General features: G+C 48.2%; 1 protein-coding gene across 3 annotated transcripts in view; it reads left to right on the forward strand.

The window, feature by feature from the left end:
• The window catches only part of PHKA2 (phosphorylase kinase regulatory subunit alpha 2), a 66,073-nt gene extending 50,525 nt beyond the window's left edge, over window positions 1-15,548 (forward strand). For 2 of the 3 annotated variants that reach the window (XM_036270245.1, XM_036270247.1), the window contains 14 exons: window positions 236-324; window positions 1,591-1,724; window positions 2,138-2,294; window positions 3,107-3,186; window positions 3,388-3,466; window positions 3,571-3,700; window positions 4,270-4,371; window positions 6,845-6,963; window positions 7,727-7,756; window positions 9,213-9,266; window positions 11,025-11,195; window positions 13,169-13,222; window positions 13,935-14,135; window positions 14,624-15,548. In XM_036270245.1, coding sequence (XP_036126138.1) covers window positions 236-324; window positions 1,591-1,724; window positions 2,138-2,294; window positions 3,107-3,186; window positions 3,388-3,466; window positions 3,571-3,700; window positions 4,270-4,371; window positions 6,845-6,963; window positions 7,727-7,756; window positions 9,213-9,266; window positions 11,025-11,195; window positions 13,169-13,222; window positions 13,935-14,135; window positions 14,624-14,794 — 1,571 coding nt within the window. In that variant the 3' untranslated portion in view covers window positions 14,795-15,548. The remainder of the gene's footprint in view (window positions 1-235; window positions 325-1,590; window positions 1,725-2,137; window positions 2,295-3,106; window positions 3,187-3,387; window positions 3,467-3,570; window positions 3,701-4,269; window positions 4,372-6,844; window positions 6,964-7,726; window positions 7,757-9,212; window positions 9,267-11,024; window positions 11,196-13,168; window positions 13,223-13,934; window positions 14,136-14,623) is intronic. The other variant, XM_036270246.1, reaches the window with a different exon arrangement.
• The last annotated feature ends 10,387 nt before the right edge of the window (window positions 15,549-25,935 follow it).

The following is a 25,935-nucleotide window of genomic DNA, read 5'->3' on the forward strand; positions in this document are numbered from 1 at the left end:
CCAGGAGGCAAAAGTGAAATTTTACTTCTTAAAGCAAGATTCATGTCCTGCTCATGTGTTTCCAGCACATGATGTGGCTACATGATAAATTCTTGTTGAAATTAATTAAACTAAATAAGTAATCATTCCTTTAGTTGGTTTGTATTGAATAAGGAGTAACTACTGTACCTCTTAAATGAAATATGTTCTCCTTCTCCCTCCTCAAAATAATTTTCTTTATTCTTTGGTTTTCCAGTTGTTCCCATGACTTTGCCAACTAAAGTTCTGAATACCCACCGTAAATCGCTGAATCTTGTTGATTCTCCTCAGCCACTCCTAAAACAGGTAAAATCTGTAGAATCACTTTTTTAACAAGTATAATATTATTTGATGCTGGTATAGTCCCAAGGAGTCTTTTAAATGGTTTAATTCAAAAGAAAGAGCATATTTCTTGATATCTAGGGCTTTTAGATTTAGAAGTTCTGGGTTTCCATGTGAACCCACTCAGTTGTCTAGAATCTACTTCATGTCAGTATGCACATTGTATTTGATGCAAACCTTTATGTTTTGCATATAGGAAAAAGCTACTGACTTTTTGCCCACTCATCAGAATCTGTGTCACACTGGAAAAAATAAACTAGCTCACTACCTAGCCCTGTCCTGTCTGGGCCAGCCAGCCAAGGCCGGACTACTTGCAGAGTAGAGTATACAACCAGAAAAGATTCCTCAGGAGAATAAACTGCATGGTGTTCCCCACTGGTTCCCATAATCTGTTATTTTATTCAGAAATCTCCCTTGATTTTATCCCACATGAATAGAATGATTCAGTGTCTGTTGTAGAATAATTTGACCTAATTTCAAATGTAGGTTGTTTAAAACTCACATACTTTTTGCATTTGTTTTTGTTTTTAAAATATATTTTATTGAAGTATAACATATATAGAAAAGTGTATAGACTTGGCCGGTTTGGCTCAGCAGTTAAGAGTGTTGGCCTGTGGTCCAGAGAGACCCAGGTTCAGTCCCCACTAAGGGCACGTACCTCGGTTGTGGTTTGTCCCCAGCCCTGGTTGGGTTGTGTGGGTGGCAACCACTCGATGTGTCCCTTTCACGTCGATGTTTCTCTCTCTCTCTCCCTCCCACTCTATCTGAACAAAATATGGAAAAATGTCCTCAGGTGAGGATTTTAAAAAAAAAGAAAGAAAAGTGTATAGAGTGTAAGTATACAGCTCAATGAATTATCACCAAGCCAATAGATGCAGGTAAATGACCAATGACCCTTTGTGCCCTTCCCAGTCACTTCTACCCCTCCACTCCAAAGGTAACTGCTAGCATAAGTTCTAACACCAGGGGTTAGTTTTGCTGTTTTTGAACTTGGCATAAAGAAAACTCATACATATTTTAACTTTTCAGTCCAGTCTCTTTCAAACATTGACTAACACAGTGATTCATTCACTTATCAAAAATAGTAAAGCACATAAATAAGCTACAAAAGATTCACTGAAAACCTGGAGCACAGTGACAGAGTTCCAAGACCAGGTTGGTGTGTCACTTCCGATCTGAATGTCCCCATGCTCAGCAGTCTTCCCCTGCTTTGGGCTTTTGTATGGCCAGGCCCCCGAAGATGACTTCCATTGGCCCAGAGATGACCGCGGTGATGTGGATTGTGAGAAGCTGGTTGAGCAGCTAAAAGACTGTTCAAACCTACAGGACCAAGCGGACATTCTATACATTCTGTATGTAATAAAGTAAGTTTCTGGTCTTTACTAGGCCAAGTTTTATCCGGTCTCCTTGATTCTGTCTTTGTCTTCTTAACCTTCCAGCAAGCTGGGTCATGACGATAACACCCAAATTACCCAGGATCACACACAGACTTCCATCCCCTTTTCTGCCTACTCATGCTGGCCTCTCAGGATGAGGAGGCTGGATGAGGCCAGGATCTCACCATTTCCCGATGTTAGGCTTCTGTTTCAATGGACAGAAGGGATGCTTTGGTTAGACTCAACCCAATCCTGATACTTGGAGGCAGTGGGAGGGCCCTGAGCACTTGGCAGAATGTGCAGTGATTCATTCCCCTCCCTGCCAAGTGAGCCATGCTGCAAGAGAATCCGGCCTGCAAACGTACCAGGCCACACTTCTGGGGTTTTCTATCTCTCAACAGGGGTCCCTGCTGGGACACAAATCTCTCCGGACAGCGCGGGGTCACAGTTCAAAGCCTCCTCAGTGAGCTCTATGGGAAAGCCGGCCTGAACCAGGAGTGGGGTTTGATTCGCTACATCTCTGGCCTGCTCAGGAAGAAAGTGGAGGTCCTAGCCGAGGTCAGAGCCACTGTGCTGGCTGTCCGCCTGTCTTTTCTAGCCCCATGCCCTCTTCCTGTATGAAAACTGGAGGCAAGCACCTCTTCTTTGTAAAGGAAACCAGTTATTTAATATATCAGTAGAGTGGACCCTCTTCTCGACCTTCCACTGCTCTTGGAAGGCGAGCAGAGAAAATTAAATTGAAGCTGATTAGTTTTGTTCCTTCTTAGCTGCAGAAAAAGGCTTACCAAGAAATAAAATGAAAATGCTCTGTGGCCTGACACCCTCTTAAACAGAATTCTCTTATTTCTGTACATTCACAGTATAATCAGCATTAATATTTTTAACCCTATGACCCTGCAAAATTTAGAACCCCTTTCTAAGACATTAAAGTCCAGTGATATGGTAAAGGGGGTGGTATTTATTATATGTGAATAATGGGGAAACTGACAATTTAAGGCTATAATATGGTGGTTAACCTTTAACATTGGTATCTTAGGAACTCACAACAGCCCCCCCCCCTTGTGGCATATCAGGGAATCCAATGTGTTTGCTACAGTGGCTGGGACCACTAACAGGCCCCACAGAGCCAGGCCTGGGGCCACGTATTGGGAACACAAAGATCACAGGGGTGCAACTGAGCCTGAGTTGCTCAATCTGGTTGAATTTTTCAAATAAATGGCAACATGGGTCATAAAGTTTGCAAAGACAGTACCCTTCCCTTTTGGCTTTGCTCATCTACCCCTCTCCCTCTCTCTCTCCCTCTCTCTCTCCCTCTCTCTCCCTCTCTCCTCTCTTTCCCTCTCTCCCTCACCCTTCCCCTAAATGAGTAGGCCTGCACAGACCTGCTGTCACACCAGACACAGCTCACGGTGGGCCTGCCTCCAGAGCCTCGGGAAAAGATCATCTCTGCGTAAGTCTTCAGCCTGGGGGCCTCAGGTTTGTGGGGGCCATGGGGAAAACATCGGTGCCATCCACCATTCAGGAAGAGGTTTTTTTTTAAAGACACTGTCACTCATGAGCTTCCAGCAGGAAACTAAGGATTTTCCTCTAGGGTGAGGAGACTTCCCTTAGGTATCTTTCATGGTGTTTGTACCCTGATACTCTTTCCTAGGCCCCTTCCTCCGGAGGAACTCACAAAACTCATCTACGAAGCCAGCGGACAGGACATTAGTATCGCTGTCCTCACACAGGTCAGATGGCTGGGGTGGGACAGGGCTGCAGCCTTTTCCAGGCTGCAGGGACCTCCACCACCACCCGCTCTCTGACACGCTGTCTCTATGTGTGTCTGTGTCAGGAGATTGTGGTCTACTTGGCCATGTACGTCAGGGCACAGCCCAGCCTCTTCGTGGAGATGCTCAGGCTCCGGATCGGACTGATCATTCAGGTGATGGCCACGGAGCTGGCGAGGAGCCTGAACTGTTCAGGTGCAAAGCATGGGCGGGCCCTTGGGAGGTTCCTGCAGGTCAGCCCCAGAGAGGCCTACCCAGGTACTCTGGAACTTGGGCTTCTGCGCCTTTGTACTTGCTCTTGCTTCACCTGGTTCTCTAGTTTAGATGTAACGTCTGCCAGGCCATCCAGCACGGGCTGTCTAATTTCATATGTCAAGGAAGGAGGCATTAGAATCTTCTGCCCTGCTCCTGACATCTAAGTTCCTTACTGTACCTCCTTGCAGTGAGGTCATCCCCTATTTAATAACACCTCTGCTGGGAGAAATCCTACCAACTGAAATGTGTAAATCAACTGCAAGACGCATTCTAATATTGGGATCATTAGTGTGGAAAATATGTGTCTTAGAGTTAAGAAAATACACAACTTAAACAGCATTTAGAATTACCAAGGGTCATTACATTTCAGCCCTGAAGCAGTGGGGAAGTAATCCTGATCAGGGAGACCTGCCAGTGTCCTTTGTCACCATCCCCAAGGGCCCACCCAACTCTACCTTCACCTGTCACCAGCCTTGTGTCTGGGACACTTATAAGATGTTTGTTTGTAGGAGAAGAAGCTTCTGAAAGTTTGATGAACCTCAGCCCCTTCGATATGAAAAATCTCCTGCACCATATTCTGAGTGGAAAGGAATTTGGTGTTGAAAGAAGCAGTAAGTAAATGCTTATTTTACCTCTGAGGGGAGGGGAGCAGAGAGGGCCTGATTGACACATTCAGCATCACCTGAAACTGCTTCATTTATATGCAAATCGACATCAGTAATTGTGATTTGGGGCATAATGTATGAGGGCAAGGTTCCTACTTTATCAAGATGGACAGAGTCCCAGGTGCAAGGTTCTGGCTTATTGGGCTTTGTGGTCCCACGTGGGCTCGGTGAGCAAATCTCTGCAACCTGGCCTGCTGCCTTCCTCCTTCCGCCAGGTCCAGGTACTGTCACTGTGCACAGGTGTTAGAAGGAGTGAGGTAACCAGGCTGTCTTTTCTGAACACCTGAGTACCCCACTTTTGGTTTGGACAAAAGTGTCCTCAGCTGGACCCCAGTCTCCTTTATGGGGCTGGGAGAAGAGCCCTGTGCAACCTCACAACATCTTGCTGAGTGAGTTTGCTTTGTCCCCGGCTGGCCCGCTCAGTTTTCATCTGTACTGGCACCCTGTTTGCAGTGTTAGGAAATATAATCACCCAAGTCCTGGTGGAATTCTGTTCTCAAATGCTCTCAATTATAATTGAAGCAATTATCATTTCTCCTCCTCATAATAAAGCAAAATGATTTGCAGACACATTTTTGAATTGATCTAATCAAGCCAAAGAAATGCAGTGTGGGCTGTCATTCTCTTTATTTAATAAGAAGGACATTGGGTACTTCGCATATTTCCTCCGAGTGCGTGCCAACCAGCTAACAAAGGCCGCATCAGATGAGTTTTGGTGGCTTTCCTCCTCTCCAGAAGGAGGCATGTTCAAGACCCTTTTCAAAAAGTAATTTTCAGTTCTTTCAAATGGCTGATCATTGAAATGTAAATATACAAGCTAAATATTTAATATGTTCTGCTATTCAAAATAACATACATGCTTTGACACAGATAATTACTAAAATATTGTCATCTGATATAAAGCTATGGGTGCTTATGGAACTAGGAACAGAGTCATGTCTCTTGAAAGCCATAAATACGTCTAATTGCAAGCAAGGCCAGGAGAGGTCCTGTCTTTTGACATATAACATCATTTGTTACTTGTCCTTTGCAATTGTTCAATTTTTATAAATTAGGAAATTCAAACAGTCTTAGAATTTTGATTAAATCCTGAGATAAATTTTTCCAGCTAATGCTCACCTCATAGAGGCCCCACTGTGGCCTCACAGACCCTTTTGGCTTCTTTTCTGGTGTCCCTCCTCCCTCTCCAGCTAATCATTGTTTGTTTCCTTTGTGGGTTCCTCCCTCTCTACTGTCCTTTTGTTTGTTTGTTTGTTTGTTTGTTAATCCTCACCTGAGGATAGTTTTCCTTTTTTTTTAGATAGAATGCAAGGGAGGGAGGGGGGGAGAAAGAAACATTGTTGGGAGAGAGACATATTGATTGGCTGCCTCCCACATAACCCCGACTGGGTCCAGGGATCGAACCTGCAACCCAGGTACGTGCCCTTGAGCAGGAATCAAACCCGGGACTTTTTGGTCTGTGGGTGGACGCTCTAACCACTGAGCAAACCAGCTGGGACTCTCTTTGTCTTTTGAATGTTGGTGCCCCTTGGCTCCTTATTTGTCTCTACTCCCCTAGGCAGTGTCCACCAGAGCATGGCTTCAGTGGTAGGTTTGTTGGGAAGGTGGGATGTGCAGGGACTGCTGCCTGAGGAAGTGACCTTTGAACTGGGCCTGCAGAAGGAGCAGATAGGCTGGGCAGTGCGGAGCAGGTGGGACTAGAGGGAGCAGCATGTGCAAATGCCCAGCACCTTGTGGCTGGCCCGGAGTGGAGAGCTTAGAGGGGCAGGTGGGGCTCAAGTCCATAGGGCTTTGTGTGCTGCTGGGAGGATTGATTGGGCCTTATCCTGAAGACAGAGCTAAGCCTGGAAGGATTCTGAGTGGGCAGTAACATGATCACACTTACCTTTTAGAGTGATCACTGTGACCACAGCATGGAAAACTAGTTAGTGGGGGGCAGGGCTGCAGACAGGTGTGAGTCCCAAGGCGACTACAGCAGTTTGGGAGTGAGATGGCGGAGGCCTCTTTGCCTCTAGGCCTTGGTCAGCTTATTCTCCCAGGACTTCCCTCTCCAACTCCAAGGCCCCTTAATTGGGTGGTCTGTTTTCTACAAGGTGTATTTTTGGAGAAGTGAAAAGGTTATTTAAAAATATATATCCAATTCATGAAAGGGTTTATGACCACCCAGTGTTTTCTGCATGTTGCTTAAGCGATGTTCACTCTCATTCATTCGCTCAAATGTATATTGAGCCCAGGCTGTATAGTAGGTATGGTTTCAAGTGCTGGAAATAGCCCTGACCAGGGCAGATGAGGCCTTCTCTAATGGAGTTTATAATAGAGGAGGGAGAGAGATGTGGCTAAAGATAAGCACATCGTACATATTTCTTACTCAGGGTGAATGCTGTATGGTTTCTAAGAACCACGTGTGTTTCCCCTCCAGTGCGACCTATCCATTCCTCTACATCCAGCCCTGCCATCTCCATCCATGAGGTGGGACATACTGGAGTCACCAAAACTGAGAGGAGTGGCATTAACAGGCTGAGAAGTGAAATGAAACAGGTAAGAAGAGCTCTCGGTGGTGACGGTGCCAGAAGAGAAGTGGTTTTCCTACCTGGGCTCACCTCGGAAAGTGCTAGAAACTGAGGGTATGCAGGGTTCAGCGCACTCTTTGTAGAGGATATGAGATCCCTTTTGTCCTGGAATCTGAACACACCCTGTACCCAGACATCCCCCAGCTACTTGCACATGCTCATTCTTAACTTTGATATGTTATGTGAATATTGCAGAAAACGCCCTTCCCCGTTTGCCTCTGTTGCTGAGAATCACTCTTTTGAGTGGGCCAAGGCCATTTAAAAAGAAGAGTCGTGCAAAAAGTAATTGCATCGTCTCTCCATCAAATGTGTCCTTCAAATGAAATAACCAGAGGAATCTAGAAATGGAGTGGAATGCTCGTGATACGTGTATTTTCCACCAGACACACGTATCTTCTTTGTTCACCTTTAGTTAATTCACAATAGATCCCTTCTGAACTGACCCCACAGGACTTTAAGTCAAAAGCTTTTCAGTCCTAATGTGCTGGTACTGTGCTAGGACATGACCATGATCTACTGTAGGAAATAATTTCCTTTTGAGCATGAAATATGCTCAGATTTTCTTATTCATTTCAAATGGTGACCACTAGATCAGATCCAGGAGGCACTAATGGGTCACACCCTGCACTTGGACCAACACTTTCCTGGGTTGTCCAGAGGGTGATAGAAATAGCTGGGCACCCTTGATTCAAAACTGGTTTATTTATTTCCTGATGTATTTTTATTTTCAGATGAATAGGCGATTTAGTACCGATGGACAGGTGAAACATCTTTGTCTTGTTTCGCCCTTTACTGTGTGTGCTTCATGTTCTTTCTGGCTTGAATGTGGGAAGCGAGGCTGTGAATAGAGAGTCTGAACATTGGGAGAACGGTGCTGCCCATCACACAGGCTTGGGTGGAGGTGACCACACAGCTGTGGCAGGCAGCCCTGGAGACAGGCACACTGCTGAATTTGAACGCAGGAGAAATGGACTTGGCCAGGCTTTTAAACAAAAATCCATTTAGTAAACTTGTGGGTTTTGTAGGATACTTTGTGAAAGAGATGGTCCCAGGCTTTGCCTCGGCAGGAGTTTCTGTTAAAAAAAAAAAAAAAAGGAAATAGGAAAAAGTAAAATGTGGTCATTGATTATATCAGTAGAAAGAATACTGCTATTCCTGTCCCCAGATTGCCTGGGAGGATTTAACCCTGGAAGGAAAAAATATAAGGATACCTTTCTTTTATATAACCACGCTTCCTTCTCCTTCCTCCAGAAAATTGGAGTCAGGTTCCTAATGATTTAATGTCTCCACAGCTGAGAGAGTGCAAAGGGATCATATGATGACATGCAGGCTCTCTGTGTTGTCATAGGGTAAAACACATGTGCTCTCTCATTCAAATTTATGCTCTTTCAAAGAACAGACTTTCCAAAACATGTTCCTTTGCCAGCCACTCGGTGGCACCATCCCTCTGGTTACTCACATCCCCACAGCGCCTTGGGGGGGGGGGGGGATATGGGTGGTTCCTTTTCTCTCCATTTAATGTTGTCCTTGCATGTTACGGGGACAGAATGATCACCTTTCTTCTTTGGTAGCATTAGATTCAGTTAGCCAAGTACAAGTTTTGTATTTGGACATTTCCATCAAGGAAACATTTTCTCTATCCAAAATTTAATAGCTGCCATGGCATTTTAAATTTCTGTTTGCTTTTGCAAGATCACCATGCGTGGGTGCACATAATAACAGGCAGTATTCAAGGCACATTCTAGATTTTTAGATGAGGAAATACTTATTGGCCAAAGGTCATCAGCCTGATCTTATTCGTTTAACAAATATCTATTGAATGTCAGTAGGTGCCAGATTGCTAACTACTGGTTGTGGGTATTTTGCTGCCCTCTGTAGATTTTCACAACCCTTAACCTAAAAGGTTAGCATTCCATGGCTGTGGCTTTGGAAAATAAATTGGGCTCTAACTTGATGAGGAATCCTCCACAACTGACTAGAATGTGGTACCATTTCATACTGAGAGAAAGAGAATTTTCCCAGTTCACTGTGCAGAGCCCAGAGCTCTGCCCACCTGGTCTCTGGGGCTGTTTGCCTGGTTGCTGAATGAGAATTTCTGTCCACACGCATCCTCTGTGCCTTTCTGCGGGTGTGTTCACGCTGTTCTGTGTTCCTCCTCTCTGCTTGTATCCGTTGGCATCGCTGCACATGACTGAATGGACTCTCTTTGTCTTGTAGCTCTTTTCTGTGAGCCAGGCCGCATCCAGCAGTTCGCATTGCTCCAAGTCTATGGTAAACCATGCGTCCCAACACTCGTCCCCACCGCTGCCTCTTTGTTTGTGGTGTCTCAACCCTCTTGTTGCCCTTTTCATGCTCCCACCTCACTCCTAATTCCTAAAGATTTGAACAGCTTTAAGTGTTTTCATTTGACTGTCATCATGAAGAGAGTCTAGAGAGAAAGCCAAGAAGATTTTGAACTGAGCTTTGCTTGTCCAGGAGCCTCTGGAACCTTTGAGGCATTGGTTCTATGCTTCTCTATGGAGTCTCGGTGGTGAACCATTGCCTGCATGTGCTCATTAGCACTGTGTACTCGTAATGTCCCTGGCTTGGTGTGAGGCCTCAGATAAAGTGGAGGACTAGGAAGTGTTGGAATCACTGAGGCGAGTCTGAATCTTCTGCCTGAAATGAAAAGGAGGAAACCAGCTGAGTCATTGATGAGTGCAGCTGTGATTACTTTTATTTGTATCTAATTGTTGCCGTACTTAAATGGCAGTAATGAGCCCAATGGAATAACCCAGCCTAACAGCCTTTTCACAATAAGATTCGATGAAGTCAAAATGAGTCCATAGAGTACTGCCCTGGTAGCATACTTAACATTGGGATTTCACTTTTAAACCTTTAAATTTAATGTTGTGCACTGAGAAGTGAAAGTGCCAGATATTCCAGAACAAAGATAATGTGTAAGGATGTAGGTCGTTCCTTTCCAACCTAGAGAGCATGCACTTAGAATCCATCCATGGGAAGAAGGCAGGCCCAGAGCCTTGCTACAGGGCGGAAGCACGGTATAACTTCACCCCATCTGCGGCTGAGGGTCCCCCACATTCAGGCCTGGTCTCCAGGGCCCTGGTAGGAGCCTCTCAGAGCTGCTTCTGCCAGAATAAATCCAGCCCCAGGCAAGGAGGTGGGCAGGAGATGACGTCTTTCCCTCTGCTTCAGCAAAGCATGTGTTCCCGCGTAGAGGCAGCCATTGCCCCAAATTAGGATAAAGTTCTGTGCTGAGAACAGACAAAGTGGATAGCAGGTTGAGGACAAGTGCATATACCATAGTCTCTGAGGTCCTTAGTACTAAATGAGGATTCCCAGCCTTGTTGTATTTGGCTCCAGACCCTCCCCCACCCCCACCCTATGTTATGCATTGTGCTCTCTGTGGCACCTGCACTGTGGGGAGGTGACCACCACTTCTCTGTGGCACTGCAGAAGTGAGCACTTTGGCATTGGTCTTCCCGGGCTGCAGCGCCTCTGAGGGATTCACCTGCTTCAAGGCCCCGTGACTCTCCAGGTGCTGCTGCAGCAATGCAGAGTCCTTGGCAGTGATGACTGACACCCATGAGCACTCACCACCAGCTGGGCGTGCTCTTGGGGTTTTCTGTGTCTTCACGCAGCGAGTCCTGCCTGACAGTCCAGCTGTGTGCCCAAGGTACAGATGAGGTCGAGGCCTGGAACCAGGGTCAGGGTCAGGGATTGCCGCAACTAGTGCTGAGCTGGGATTCGCAGCTGACTCCAGACCCCTCCCCTGCCTGGCCTCCCTGTCGGGTTCGGGTCCTTGCTGCTGCACTACCTCCTGGAGCTGGATGCAGTGCACCAAACAAGTTCAGTAACCGAACTAGTACGGGAAAGAGTTATTCCAGCTTCAAGAAATGGTCAGGCTCCAGTCAAGGAAGCACGTTCCACTCTGGGCAAGTGGTGATCTGGTGTTTTGACTAGTTCACTGAGCTGTCCTGCAGCACTAGCTATGAGGCTTCTGAAGGCCACGCACTGTCTGTCTTGCAGAGGTCCAGCACCCCGTCCTCGCCCACTGGCACATCATCGTCAGACTCAGGCGGGCATCACATTGGTTGGGGGGAGCAGCAGGGCCAGTGGCTGCGCAGAAGAAGGCTGGATGGGGCAATCAACAGGGTGCCTGTGGGATTCTACCAGAAGGTGTGGAAGATCCTTCAGAAGGTGAGCTTGGCCACTATACTGAATTCCACAGGCTTTGGGGCTGGGGGACACACACTCCTGGGGAAATGAACTAACCCCCCTTACTGTTTTGTGATGTATGGTGGCACCCACTAGTATCATCAAGTAGCATGTGGTTGTAGAACAGTCGAATACAGTCCCTGACCTTGGGTAGCTCACAGCCTAGAGCAGGCTTTCTCCACATTGGCACCCCTGACACTTGGAAGTATGAGATTCTTTTTTGTGGGGGCTATTCTGTGCATTGTGGAATATTAATCAACATCCCTGGCCTCCACCCACTAGATGACAATAGCACCCCCTCCTCCAGTTGTGACAACCGAAAAACATCTTCAGAGATTGCCAAGTGCCCCCTGGGCAGCAAATCACCCCTGGCTGAGAACTACTGGCTGGAACAACAGCAAGTTAGATGAGGTGACAGCCCAGGTTGTGTGGGATCACCTTTGACATATTAGGAACATAGAGAAGTCAGAAGATAGATAAGAACCAAGAAAGCAGAGAAGGCTTTGGATGAAAACACCGTGACATAGACGACCCCGAACAGCCCACCCCCATCCCGTAGCCTCCTGCACGATCAGGCAGTATGGTATTTATGCCCTTCAACGACATGATCGAGCGATTCCCATCTGCAGGGCACCATGTCAGGTCCTGAGGGTTTCTATTCGGACTCTAGATCCGTTGCCCTGAAAGCACAAGCCCTATACACCCTGGGCATCTGCTTTCCCACGTGGAGGACAGGGACCCCGGACCCGCTCCCCTTAGTGTCACCATTCCTGTGGCCACCAGGTAGGGCTGCATTTCCCAGCTGCCTCCATTCTGTTAGTTTATTTTGTTAATTAGATACCACATATAAGTGAAATATTTTATTAACCAATGTCACCCCAATAAATTAAATTTAAAACAAAAAAGACTATGCAAACCAGGAACAATGGGCAGGACCAATTTTTCCTAAGCTCTTTTTGTTAGCTCATTTCACAGTAGGAGGAGAGAGAAAAGTCATCCCAGACGAGCACATACAACAAGCCCCTTCCCAAAGCCTCAGCACCACTCGGGTGTAGTGTTTCTGTGGACCTTTAGGAGTTTTTGGTCTCTCTGTGTGTGGGGACCGAGGTCTTCCTCACTGAGCTGGACACGGGGAGGTCAGAGCAGTCCCTGTCCTCATGTAGCTGGGCTCCTGGTCGCCAGGTGGGATCAGAGTCCTCAAAGCCCACAAAGGCCTGTATCTCTCCATTCCCTGCCTCTTGTCAGGAGGCATGAGCGTTTGCAGCCGCTCTATCCTCAGCCTTCCAGGGACGGGTGGGCAGCTGCTGCCGGCCAGGACATTGAGATTTAGAAGGCAGCCAATTAAACTAGAACAAACTGTTCCTAGAAAATCTCCTGACTCTTCCGAGGGCATCACACGCTTCCATCCGGACTTCCACTGGCTCAATACCAAGACACTTTTATTATGAAAAAAACAGCATTTTTTATTGAGTCGGCGCTTGATATTTATATACATGGGTGTGCGTGTGCGTGTCTGTGCATGTGCTTGAGTTTTTTTGTGATTGCTGCTTATTATAGAAATCTCAAAAATAGATGCCTTACAAAGGCACAGAAGTATCACTTTGCCAGCAGGTGCCATGAAAGTCTCCCTTTATATGGCACCAGTGGGGGCCTCTCAGCCAAGTGAAATGTGGAGCTTCCACAGGGGAGGACCCGGCAGCTCCTGGGGCATTGTTCGTGCAAGATCTGAAACATGCCTGCTGGTTCCCTAGAATTGTTCCATCGAAAACACAGCCTGTGGGCAGTGAGAACAGCTCTCTAAAAATAAATGACAGTCTGGCGTGTTCCAGCCTTCATGCTGGTTTCCAGGACAGAGCAACTTGAGTGTGTGCGCATGTGCGTGTGCATGTGTGCGCACACTTATCAATCGTGTTCTGGAATCTGACTGAAATGTGATGTGTGTGTTCTGCCTGCAGTGCCATGGTCTGTCCATCGATGGTTATGTGCTCCCATCCTCAACGACACAAGAGGTATGATGGGAAAAACCCAAAGAGTGTCTTACCACCCTTTCCGACAAATGCTTGTATTTCATGGACCCTGACCACTGATGGCTTCTTTCAAGCTTCTTACATATATAGACAGGTCATTTGGAGGTCCGATCTTTTTAGCTTAATAAACCCTCAAATTTTGCAAAGTTTCTTTCCCACACTTAGTTAGTATCACCTTTTCTCCCTCTCAGAAATAGCATTTCTGGCTGTCAAGTTCTTTAGATCCGCCCCATAAACCCCTATTGAGAAAAAAGAGCAAAGCCGCATGCCACACTCATTGGACCCACGTGCAGCCTCCTCTGATCCCTTTCTCTGCTGAGAGCAGTCATCTTCCCTGGTTTCTTTTCCCCTATTCATTATTTTAAAAACTGATTTTTTAGTTTTTACCCTGCCCAGGGCACCATGTCATATGTTGCTAGAATGATGAAGAATGAGAAATATGAAATGATTCCTGCCCCTGGGAAGTTAAAGTCCAGTGGGTTAGGTAAATAAAGCTAGGACAAGGCCAACTGCCTCCCAGAGCAGAGCCCCGCCTCCTGCTTCAGAGGGTTCTTGCTGACAGAATCAGGACAGTGACCAAAAAGGAGGCAGCATTTGAGATGAGCCCCAAACCCAGTGGGTGCTGTGGTTAGCGTTGGTGACAGGCTGTGTCTATCCTGGCTCACTCCTGACCCCCTGTGGGTCCCTTTGGCAGATGACTCCACAAGAGATCAAGTTCGCTGTCCACGTTGAGTCGGTGCTGAACCGTGTGCCCCAGCCTGAGTACCGGCAGCTGCTGGTAGAAGCCATCATGGTGCTGACCCTGCTCTCAGACACGGAGATGAACAGCATCGGGGGCATCATCCACGTGGACCAGATCGTGCAGGTGGCCAACCAGCTGTTCCTGCAGGACCAGGTGGGTGTGCCCAGGCTTGCCCAGTCACTCCACAGCCAAGGTAGGAATAGAGGCAGGGGAGCCAGTTTGGCTGGCATTTGTCAAGGCTGGAGATTCTGTATCCAATAGGAAAGAATGTTCTCGAACAAAGAAAATGTCATCACAGATGGTGAAAAATGTCAGCCATTTGGTTAGAAAATGGTACAGTGGCCCCTTGGGGAATCTAAAGACCTTTGAAGATGTACAGGCCTGTTTCAGCATCGGCTTTAGTGCAAATAACATCCTTGCTTTTATGTGGCCCTGAGTAGACAAAACCACTTACTCTGCATCCAAAGTTGCATTAGGAGAAGCCATCCTCTTATTAGAGTAATGCCCTGTGAACCAGGGCATGTGGGAACACAGTGCAGTGCCTGGAGCTCCACGGGCCACGGGCCTGTAGCACACAGAGTCATCACAGGGCTGCGAGAACGAACTCTGCTCATTCTTTCCTCTGCCTTTTCCTCCTGCAGATGTCGATTGGCGCCATGGACACCCTGGAGAAAGACCAAGCCACAGGCATTTGCCACTTCTTTTACGACAGTGCTCCAAGTGGGGCTTATGGGACAATGACCTACCTAACGAAGGCAGTGGCTTCTCATTTGCAAGAATTGCTGCCCAGTTCAGGCTGCCAGATGCAATAGGGCTTGGCACTCTGAGCCTGTCACTTGTCCCCTAGCCTCACTGGGAACTTTCTTCTGTTGCCCAGGATCCTCGATGCTGTCACAAAAGCATGTCCCATCAGAAACACTGGCAGGGCAGAGAGGGCATGACCTGAAACCAGTGTATGTCCAAGCCAGAGAAAGAGCCGAGGAATCCTGTGCTCCCCGAAGGGGCGGCGTAGGATTATTGTCTAGGTCCGTTTTGATGGAACATTTGTCATGGCATCTGGTCTCCTGGAGTCTGAGGAGGAATTGGAAACTGGTCTCTTTTGAGTGCAGTGTGAACTGAAAAGCCAGCTTAAATTGGCTCTCATAGAGAGTTACCAAAATAGGTTTGGTGAGCTACTGCACATCTTAAAGATCCTTCTAGTAGCAGTAGCTAGACAGGCAGACCTTGACAAGGGGAACATCTTAACGGGATATAGTCTGTCTGTGGACCAAACTGTTTACCAAATAGAACAAATCTATCTTTCTGGGGAAGTTTGTTTTTCTTGTGGCTTTCTTTCTTGATCTCTTGTTTTATTGGCATAGCTACCTTCATTAATTTTGGCTCATGGTCTTCAAGGATTTTATCCTGACCACCCATGAATTTCGGATTTCTCCTGCCCTTCTGAAAAATCCCACATGTTCCAGAATCTAGAAAAGCAACAATGGCAGGGGAGGAACTAACTGTTCTTAGAGCTGGGCCAGCTGTTGTTTTAAGGCTCAAGTGTGCAGGGAGTCCCTCTGGAAGGCTTGTGATCCCCACCCCATCACCCTCCCACCCCTGGCTGTACCTCCCCCTCTGCTCTGGGGGAGCCAAGTGGTGAGTATGCAGCACCAGAGGCCATGGAAATTGGTGGTGGTGTCCTCCCACAAAAACAATGCTTCTCGTCCTGGCCAGTTTGGCTCAGCGGTTAGAGCATCGGCACACAGACCGGAGAGTTCCAGGTTCGGTTCCTGCTAAGGGCACGTACCTCGGCTGCAGTTTGTCCCTGGCCCCGGTTGGGGTCGTGTGGGTGGCAACCACTTGATGTGTCTCTCTCACATCAATGTTTCTCTCTCTCTCTTCCTCCCTTTCTCCCTCCCGCTCTATCTGGAGATGAATGCAAAAATGTCCTTGGGCGAGGATAAAAAAGAAAATAAACAATGCTTCTCTCTTATAATAAGTCAGGCTGGGACAGATTTGAGCCCTTCTCTTGTAGGCACTTCCATCTTAATGCTCTTCGGTAAGTGTGGTTGGTGGCCTTGATTTTACAGCAGCCAGGACAAATCCTGACCAGACAGGGCCTCAGCAACCTTTTGCCAATGTCCTGGGGGATGGGGTTTCTCTCCAAGCATTGTCTTCAAGCTTGGGGGGTGAGGAGGAACAACAGGCAAACAGTTGATGTGAACAGTGGACTTGAAAAGATGATCAGCTGGTCTGGTGTCCACATGGTGAGCTCTGGCTGGTTGAGAGTGGTGGGTTGGATTTGTAACAACTTTGAAATGGAAACGTGGTCGGTTGGATCTCTGCTCAGAAGTTTAAGTGACGGTAGAGAGAGCCAATGTTGTAGCTGCTTTGAGGGGACATCGCTGTGCCTGACACCTCTCAGAGTCAAGATGTAGTACTGACAGTTCTTCCGGATGCAGAGGGAAGTTACTGGTGCTTCCTGCTGAAAAGCCTCCCAGTCGCAGCCGGGTACTTTGCAGTTGCCCCTGGGAGAGAGAGTCTAGAACACAAGCCCCGGTGCATCGCCCTGGACTCAGTGGTGTACAGGCACCATTCACAGGGAACGTCAATGTCTCTGTTTTCTTTTCCTCAAAACTACAGTATTTTCCTTTATGAGTTAGAGTAGTTACTGAAGGAAAAGGTCCCAGAATCTCTCAGCTTCTGCTCCAATGGACGTCTGCATTCCCCTTCTCCTCCTGCCCTTGCCCGTGTCACCAGCCCCTGCCTTTAATGTCAGTATGTAAAACCATTCTCCTCGGATCACTAGATCCTTCCTTCACATGTCAGCATGTGTTAAGAAAGCATCCTCTGTGCCAGTGTGGGAAGACAAAGATAAATGAGACGTGACTTGAGGAACACCGGTGTGAAGAGATGACCATGCTTTAGCGTGGCGGGGGCAGTGTTAGAGAGCCAGGCAAGGTGGGGTCTGCCCAGAACACTGGCACTGATGGGGCAGATCCCAGCCACAGTATGGGCACTACGCTCCCCTCCCCACAAGCTCCTGCAGTGCCCCGGAACCTTCCTGTTCATGTCCCATCTTCCCAGGGAAACCAGTTTGATCCTGTTTATCTTTGAGAGTCCAGAGTGTGGGTCACAGCTACCCAGGTTTTATAGTAGCATTTACATTGCCTTTATTTTTGGTGTCCTTAAGACATGCTTGCCATAAACAGGCTCATGTAATCTACCTGGTAGACTCCCTGGTGGATCATTTCAAACACAGACAATGTAGGAGAGGTACAAGCTGTGAAAGTTCCGCTTGCTTCCTGGGAGAAGGCTCAGGAAGAGTTACAGCCCTCCCAAATGAGCCAGGTGCTTATTTAGAACAATCACCTGCCCATGGATGACGTGCAAAAGCCACAGATGCCGTGTTTGGGCTCACCAGCCGAGACGCAGGCCGGGAGAAGAGCCATAATAAGCAATTCAACCGAGCCGTCGATTCACTCTTTTGAAACCTCTTTCAAATGAAATCCTGAAATAGTATTGCATTTCCACAGGCATCAAGCTGTCAGCTTCAAAGAAGGAAAACAGGCTTCTGAGGCTTGATCCCTTGTACAAGCAGCTGAGGCCCACGTGGCAAAGAGGAACAGATGTTGGAGGGGGGTAGTGGAGGCCCTGTCCCCAACCATCCTGTCCTCATGATGTCAGGTCGGGGCAGGGGGAGGGTGTTGTGCTTTCCTATCTCCCTCCTTGGAGCAAAGAGGCCAGTTTTGACCTTTTCTGGGGCTGGGGGTAGAATGTTTTGTCTGAGAGCCAGAAACAAACTTTTCTTTTAACATCCTCAGGTGTAAAGCAGCTAGCTGCCCCACCTGCTGCTTGCCCGGGCTTTGACCCGGATGAATCCAGCAGCAAGGAGGAAGGTTCTATCTCTGCGTCCACCTAGCCTTCTATCCCTGTTCTGATCTGGGCAAGTTATTTAGCCTTTGGGTGCCTCAATTTACCCATCTGGAAAATGTGCAAGAAGCCTAAAGACTGGCACAGGAGTAAGGACAAGGGAATCACAGGAACCCCCCAATTCCCTCACTTCTGGCAATTGGGGCCCAGGGCCTTCCCAGTCGCAGGAAGCCAGCTATGCCTGATGGCAACCAGGGATGGGCTCTCTCAGGTCGTGCCCATGTCTCCCTTGGTGGCTGGCTGTCAGGAGGTTAGTTAGAGCTTCTGCAACTCTTGAGGTATGGTGAATGGAAGGAGAAACTGTTACCCATTAGCTGCCTGCATAGAGAGCATGTAAATGCTCTTCCGTGTAAAGAAAGAAAAAAGACCAAGGATCAGGACGCAAGAGAAACAGTTTGTTAGTTGATTGACGCCATTTATTTCTGGACAAGAAGACAGGAGGCTCAGCCTCCCTTGATGCAAATTACAGCAGAACCATCTCTCAGTTCTATTGACTGGTGCACAAATCTGGCAAATAGCTTTTGTCTTCTCTGTTTCCTTGTTGTCAGAGGGTACAAAAGCTTCCCACTCCCTCCCTTGGCGCCATTATCCTTCAAGGTGACTTATGCTTTGAAAGTCCCTGCCATCTGTTCTGTGTGTCTCTGCACTTTGAGTGCTCTTAGAATTCATTCTGTTCTCCCAGACTTGGCCACCAATAGCTCTGCTTGTGAAGTTGCTGTCACCCTCTTAGAGCCCCCTTGTTCGCCTCAGAAAGCCATTTAGGAAAATCCATGTCCTTGAGTTAGCAAGAGAGTTCTCTGAGGAACGAGGAGACCTAAAACAGCAAGAGAGAGTGTTCTTGAGTCTAATGCATGGAGTGTTTGACTGGTGGTCTGAGAGAGGGAGAAATTCCATCAGAAAACAATTGTGTGTGTGTGTTTTAAAGAACATATGTGCAAGAACATTGGCAAAAATACCTTCTTAGAAAGACTAGAATAATTGGACCCAATGAACTCTGAAGTCATGTGATTCATCCCTCTGCCTTATTGCAATATGTCAACTCTTCTGACAGATGAATTGCTCACAAAGCATTTACTGTGCATTGCGTGGCATGCAGAAACATGGAGTAGGGGTGGTGGGAGATTTTAGAAAAATGGCTGTTCTGTTTGTGGAGACATCTAAGGAAAGACACTTCCCAGCCTCTTAGGGAAGAGTTCCTAGCACTTAGTCTACCAGGACCTCCACACCTCAAACCTAAATCCGGAGCATCTTTGGCCCATCTCTCAGTGGAGTGGCCAAAGATGCTTCTACCTCTAGCTGGTTTAACTGAGACACACCAGGCTTTGCAAAGGGCACAGCTTTGGGTTATCCGCATGGGACCAAGCTGCAGCTGAACTGGGCATAGGGCAATGGTTGTGCCTTCCATGTCTCCTTTTTTGAAAGAACTTTACAGATACAAACCCAGGATAGACACACCAAGGAGAAGTTCTAGTCATTGGCTCTAATCTTGCATGGCCTCAGTGTCACCCTTTGGCACTGTCAGAGTTCTTATTTGCAAATTACAGCAACTCTGGCTGGGTAGGAAATATGTTTCTTCAAGGATATTGGATAAATCACACGGCCACCAGGCTTGGCATTTCCCCATGTCACTCCTAGGTGCTCCCAGTTTCACACCCTGGGGCATTCACCACAGATGCCCCCATGCCAGCCACCATCACCAGGACCATTGCCTCTGCTCTTTTGGAAACTAAATGTAGAGGCTGCCACCTGTCAAGAGTGGATTTCCCACAGCTGCTAAGCTGTTAATTCCATCTCGGGCAGGTGTGTTTTATCGGTTGGTGGGGAGGGGGACGGGTTGTTAGCTGATAGGAAGGTTGGAAAAGCCAGTATCTTCTAGTTCCTCCTTCTAAAGTGGAGGCAGCGTTGGCTTCATAATGTGGGAGATCCCCAAGACCCAGGAAGGGGTTCGATCCCAAGCACCCAAAACTAAGTGTCCACTACAGCCAGGACTCTTGACTTTTATTCCTCTATCCAGAAAAGAAGGACCTGTACCTCTCCTGCTCATTCTGCCCTGAGAACTTACCTAAGAGGCAGGTGTGCCTGTTGGGGAAGGTTATGCAGCAGGAGTGAAGGGCATGCAGGGGACTGCCCGGCTTGTGCAGCTCATCCCAATGCCCACTCTGGGCTCAGCTAGGACAATTGCAGGTTCTCCCTTTGGGTAGAAATGTTACTAAGTCGTTGTACCTGGATCACTCCTGCTGCCCAGACCACTGAGCAGACCACCGTCCAAGGAGCTACAAACCTCCCACTGGAGCCCTGGAGGAATTAACCGGACCTCATAGTTTTTCATGACCACCGGCCCAGCCCCATTACCCATTTTCTGGACCATGAGTGACAGCCCGTCTGGGACAAGACATAAATGATCATTGAATCTTTCCTTCCAAGTCTTGAGCCAGCTGGGGGATTTAAAAATAAAGAATTGGAATTGCTTCCAGATGTAAGCCTCTCTCCTGACACTGTGGATCATTTCCTTCAGCTGTCACCCGGGATGTATCCCTGAGTTCTTGCATGCATCTGAGTCACTCTCCTGGGCTCCAGGGAGCACAGCCACCAAGGCGAGCTGGCCTCTCTGCCGCTCCCCTCCCTCTCCTGTGGCAGCAGCACCAGCTCCCAGGGCTGTTCCCCTTCCCTCCTTAACCAGAAGAGATCCTGAGCTAGCCCTGGCCCGGTGGGGTGGCTCCATTGGTTGGAGCATTGTCCTGTACAACAAAAGGTTATGGATTGAATTCCCAGTCAGAGCACATAACTAGGTTTCAGGTTCAATTCCCAGTCGGGGTGTGTATGGGGAGGGGGAGTGGCAAATGATCGATGTTCCACGCACATCAATATTTCTCTCCCTCTGTCTCTAAAATCAATAAACATATCCTTGGCTGAGGATTTAAAAAAAAAAGATCCGATCCAGCCCTGGCCGGTTTGGCTCAGCGGTTGGAGCATCAGCCTGTGGTCCAGAGAGACCTGGGTTTGGTTTCCGCTAAGGGCACGTACCTCGGCTGCAGTTTGTCCCCGGCCCTGGTTGGGTTGTGCGGGTGGCTGCCACTCGATGTGTCCCTTTCACGTTGATGTTTCTCTCTCTCTTTCTCTCTTCCTCTCTCTCTCCCTCCCTCCCACTCTATCTGTGCAAAAAATGAATAAAATGTCCTCGGGTGAGGATAAAAAAAAAAAAAGATCCAGAGCTAAAAGGGCCCCGGAGGCTCCAAGGTGGCTCTGAGAGGCCCTCGAACACACAGCCGCGGAGGCAGCTCTCTGTGCCGGGAGAAGAAGAAGCGGCTAAGTGGGCCCTTGCTATGAAGCGTGGGAGCTTGCGCTGACCCTGCAGCCTGAATCTCTGGCAGTGTCCGCTTCTCATCCCCCAGAGCAGTGAGCTAACTGTGCTGCAGTGCTCACACACACCCGACATATGTGTTTCTGATCCTGGTCCCCTGATGGAGACGGGAGATAGCTTTGCGCTGTCAGCACACATTTATGTGGTTGGCATTATGCTTGGCAGTCTGCGGTGTAGACGGCTCCAGGCCTAGTAAGGGAAGAAACTAAATAAGCAAGTCAACAGGGAGAAGAGGGGTCAAATTAGAGCCAGAGAAGGGTTCACACTGAGCACTGGGCCAGCAGAGGTTGGACCGAGGTGAGGGGGGTTTCAGAGAGGCTGTAGCAGAGCCCTTTGTCACTGGATGCCAGGCACCGCTCCTCCACCAGGACCAGCCGCTTTTCTCAGCAATGCGAGGGGGAAGCAGAGGCCGCACTGCGGCTGCTCTGGAAGGATTTGCATGGGAGGGAGCCTCTTGACTCCCTGAAACCCTCCCCTCCTGGGTGTAACGCCCCCCTCCCCGCCAGCAGGTCAAGAATGACTAAAACATTCCCCTGCAAAACTTGGCCTCCGGCCAAGAGCTTCTTAAGACCAGAATCCATTAGTATTGAGCTTTGTCTAATTGATAGATATCAAAGTGCAGTGCTGGGGGTTGGGGGGATATAACAGCGGGGTGAGGCCATCTCCAGGTCTCCCTATAGCTCGACAACAGGGCTAAGAAACCAGCCCCTGACTCCTCCTCCTTCTTCCTGCCCAGACAATAAGTAGAGGAGCAATTCGATGCATGTGTCAGGCAATAACAAGAGCCGTGGACAGGACACGAATAACGTAGAGAAAGGACAAGGAGGCCTACGAGTTGGATGCCTAGAGAAAATCCCTGATAAGGCAGGATTTGCTCAGAGACCTGGAGGAAGTGAGGTATTGAGCCAGGCAATACCTAGGGGAATAGCATGCCAGGCAGAGAAAATAGCTAGTGCGAAGGTTTGAGGCGGGGGGTGCATATAATATGTTTGCAGAAGGGGAAGGAGGTCAGAGGGCAGAAGTGGAGCCATCAAAGGAAAGAGCTGAGACTTTGGCTTTTGGCGGCAGGGGGTTGGGACAGAGGAATGACACAATCATTGCCAATGCTTCCAGATAGATAGATATAGATAGATATAGATATATAGATATAGATATAGATATAGATATAGATATAGATATAGATATAGATACAGATACAGATACAGATACAGATATAGATATAGATATAGATATAGATATTTTTTTACAGGGAAGCAGGGCAGAGGGGAGAGGGGTTTCATTACCAGCAGGTTTGGAGGGACTATGTCTGGGGGCAGGGGGCGGTGAGATGGGAAAGGAGCAAGTGCCGAAGATGATTTAACTTCCTTCCGCTGGCTTTGAGAAGCTCAGAAGCTCATGGACCAACATCTGCTTTGCTACTGTTTAGGGATAAGAATCTGGTAGCTGCAAAGTGGAGGCAACCGAATGATTGAATGACAGGGAAATTTTTCCTTTTCTCTTCCTCCACACCTCATCCCCCATCTTAGGCCATAATTCCTTGCAGTCCTTATACTTTTCAAGCAAACATACACACTTGCGTACCCAGTCATTGCCTGCCTGTGCCTGCCACACTTACAGGGATACCCGGGGTTGTGATTCCTGTGACATGAGGGTCCGGAGAGGAACACTGGCTGGGAACCCAGCCCTCGGGCTCAGCTTTGCCTGCTCTTGCCTGCCCTTGGAGAAATTTCCCCTTGTCAGCAACCCAAGGGACTTTGGACCTCTTCTCTGCCATCTGCAAGCACCTGCCTGCTTTCCAGTGGGGCATTCGAAAGCACTGAAAAGGCGGTGGGGCTGAGGCCTTCCAGGCTCTAAAGCCTTCACATTCTGCCAGTCGTTCAAAGGCTGCTTCCTCTGCACTTTAAATAGATGTGCTGTGCTGAGTTTTAAATTTGACACATTTCTTTTTTTGAACTTAAAAAAAGCACAATGAAAAGCAAGCAAGCGATGTAGTGAGTCATCCTTGGGAGGAAGGCAGCAGCTCCCTGCTGGAGGTGGTGGTCAGGGGAACATTCTGGGAGGCTGGCCAGGGTGCACACCTTGAGGGTGGAGAGAGTGGGAGTGTGGATAGGAACAGCTGAGGCCAACAGTATTGGCTGAGGAGTCCCTGGAATTAGTGACTTGGTCTTTGCAGGTCTTTGCAGGTCTCAGCACTCAGGTGAGTTGGAAAGACAAAGGAAGGCACAGAGATTTAAACCCAACATCCGGACAGATATTGGTAGAGAGCACACTATTATCATTATACATTTGCTTAGTTAGATGACTGTTATTAGCACAGATTTTACAGGAAACCGAGGCTCCAGAGGGCTTGTGAATTTCACAAATTCCCCCCACATTAGATCAGGACCAAAACCTGTGATTAGAGACTCCATGTTTACCTAGATCTGGGCAAAGAGTATTGCATTTCCCTTACAAACGTACCTCAGAAGAGAGACTCTCATTTTCTTGGATTACACAGGATTTGGAATGTAGATTATGTAGAGAGATGTTGCAGGGGATGGGACTCTCAGTTTAGTGTACAGTTTAGTGTATGATGATCCAAGTCCTGTTTGCAAATGGGCAGCCAGGTGCAGCATAATACACTCCACCCAGCTGAAGACCAGGCATGTCCAGGAGAGGCACCGCGGGGCCTGGGGTGTGCAGACAGCTCACAGCCTCAGTCCAAGGCTGGCCCCTAGGTAGCTCTTAGACTCCCACCTGAAGTGGGGAGGCCAGGTCCTGCTCTGTTCTCTCTAAAGGACTATTTCAAATCAGAAGAAATGTGGTTAATGCTTTGGAAACTCTGCAGCTTTGAACAACTAGTATATCTGTTGTAATGTGGATACTGCCACCCGAGAGGCCTTGACCAGACGGCTAGCCTTCAGCAAAATTGGAATGGAGGCACATGTGACTGAAGGCATGGCATCTCTTTTTGAGCACCTCCTGGGCCCCCTGGCCCTTTATCCACGAGGTGCTCTGGGGTTAGCCGGGCCTGAAGTCAGATCCCCACATAGCTGCTTAGAGCTGGACACCCTTGGATTATGCATGGTATCTTGGTGCCTCAGTTTCCTCCTCTGTGAAATGGGGTGGTAAGTGTATAAAGTGTCCTCACTGGGTAGTTCTAGAGATTAGCAGATAATGTAATAATAACAACAACAACAAGGAATATCTAATAATGTATATAAACTACTGGCGCATGTCAGAGGCTGTGACAGTGGCTGCAGTCACCCCCGACCCTACCCCATGGCACCCCACCTATAACTGCAGACTCCTAACCCCATGGGAAGCACCTGAGGTGTTTATGAATGTAGGCTTTGGATTCAGATAGGCTACTTTTTGCTGCGTGGCCATGGATGGCAGGTCATTCTCTGAGCTGTGTTTCTTCATTTGTCAAATGCAGATAACAGTACTTGTCAATTTTTGTTGAAGGACCAACAAAAATTAGGTAATGGAAATAAAGACATTTTTAAGAGGTCTACCACAACTGCAGCCTGGCAGAGCTTGGTTTGGCCCAATTCAGGTGTGAGTAATTAGCACTTTAGAGAGGTCAAGGTCACTGCCCTCTGCTCCACCCCGAGCAAGGCTTTCTGCTGTGGACCAAGGATGAAGCAGGGGGGACAGACGCAGGGGATGGCACTTTGGGGAGGAGAAACAAAAAGCTTCAAAGTCCTATCTTCATCTTTGACCTCTGAATTCCTTCTTTGTCTTGGAACCTGTTGCCATTTTGTAGGAAGGAAAACTGAGGCTTGGAGAGGCTCAGAGATTGTTCCAGATTCCAGAGCCTGTACAGAGACGGCAGAGCTGAGAGTCAAAGCTGGGCCTTGCTCTTTAAAACTGTATACCTTCTTGCCCTGGCCAGTTTGGCTCAGCGATTAGCCACTGGAACAGAGAGGCCCGGGTTCGGTTCTCACTAAGAGCACGTACCTCGGTTGTAGTTTGTCCCCGGCCCCTGTTGGGGTTGTGTGCGTGGCAAGTAGTCGATGTGTCTCTTTCACATCCATGTTTCTCTCTCCCCACCCCCCATCTCTTTCCTGCTCTATCTGAAGATAAATGCAAAAATGTCCTTAGGTGAGGATAAAAATTAAAACAACAACAAAAAAAAGTGAAACTGTATACCTTCTCTTAAGGATTCATCCTTCCCACAGTTTCTTTTCAAATAACTATGAAATAGTGTACAAAACAAGGTGGGGAGACAGGGAGAGAGTTTAGGCAGCACCCATTTGAGCCCCCTCCCCATGTTATTTGTCCTCATTTCACTGGGTCCTGATAGTTTCCCCAACCACTGCTCAGCTGAGGCCAAGCCTGCCGGCCTCGGGGCCACCTCAGCCTGGCTCTGGAAGAGGAAGCAACTAGGCAGCCTTTGCCACCCCCAACCCCTGGTGTTTGGCTCCACTCTGCAGAGAGGACTCCAGGCCTGAGGTCCATCCCCACTCCCCATTTCCCATCTTCCTGAGAAGAAACAAGTCGCTTCTCTGCTGCCCAACACTGTCCCGCAGCCCCAAGAATCACATGCCCACATTCTTAGTGCACATCCCTGGGCTCCGGGCAGGCTTACATGAACACTGAGTTATCAGATGCTACCAGTAATCCCAGAGTCTCAGGTCGTGGGTTTTTGTGCCAGTGATATGTTGAGAGCTTGCTCTTGGGAGCAACCTGTAAGAA

This window comes from Molossus molossus, unplaced genomic scaffold (assembly GCF_014108415.1).
Source record: "Molossus molossus isolate mMolMol1 unplaced genomic scaffold, mMolMol1.p scaffold_m16_p_2, whole genome shotgun sequence".
NCBI classification, from domain to species: Eukaryota; Metazoa; Chordata; class Mammalia; order Chiroptera; family Molossidae; genus Molossus; species Molossus molossus.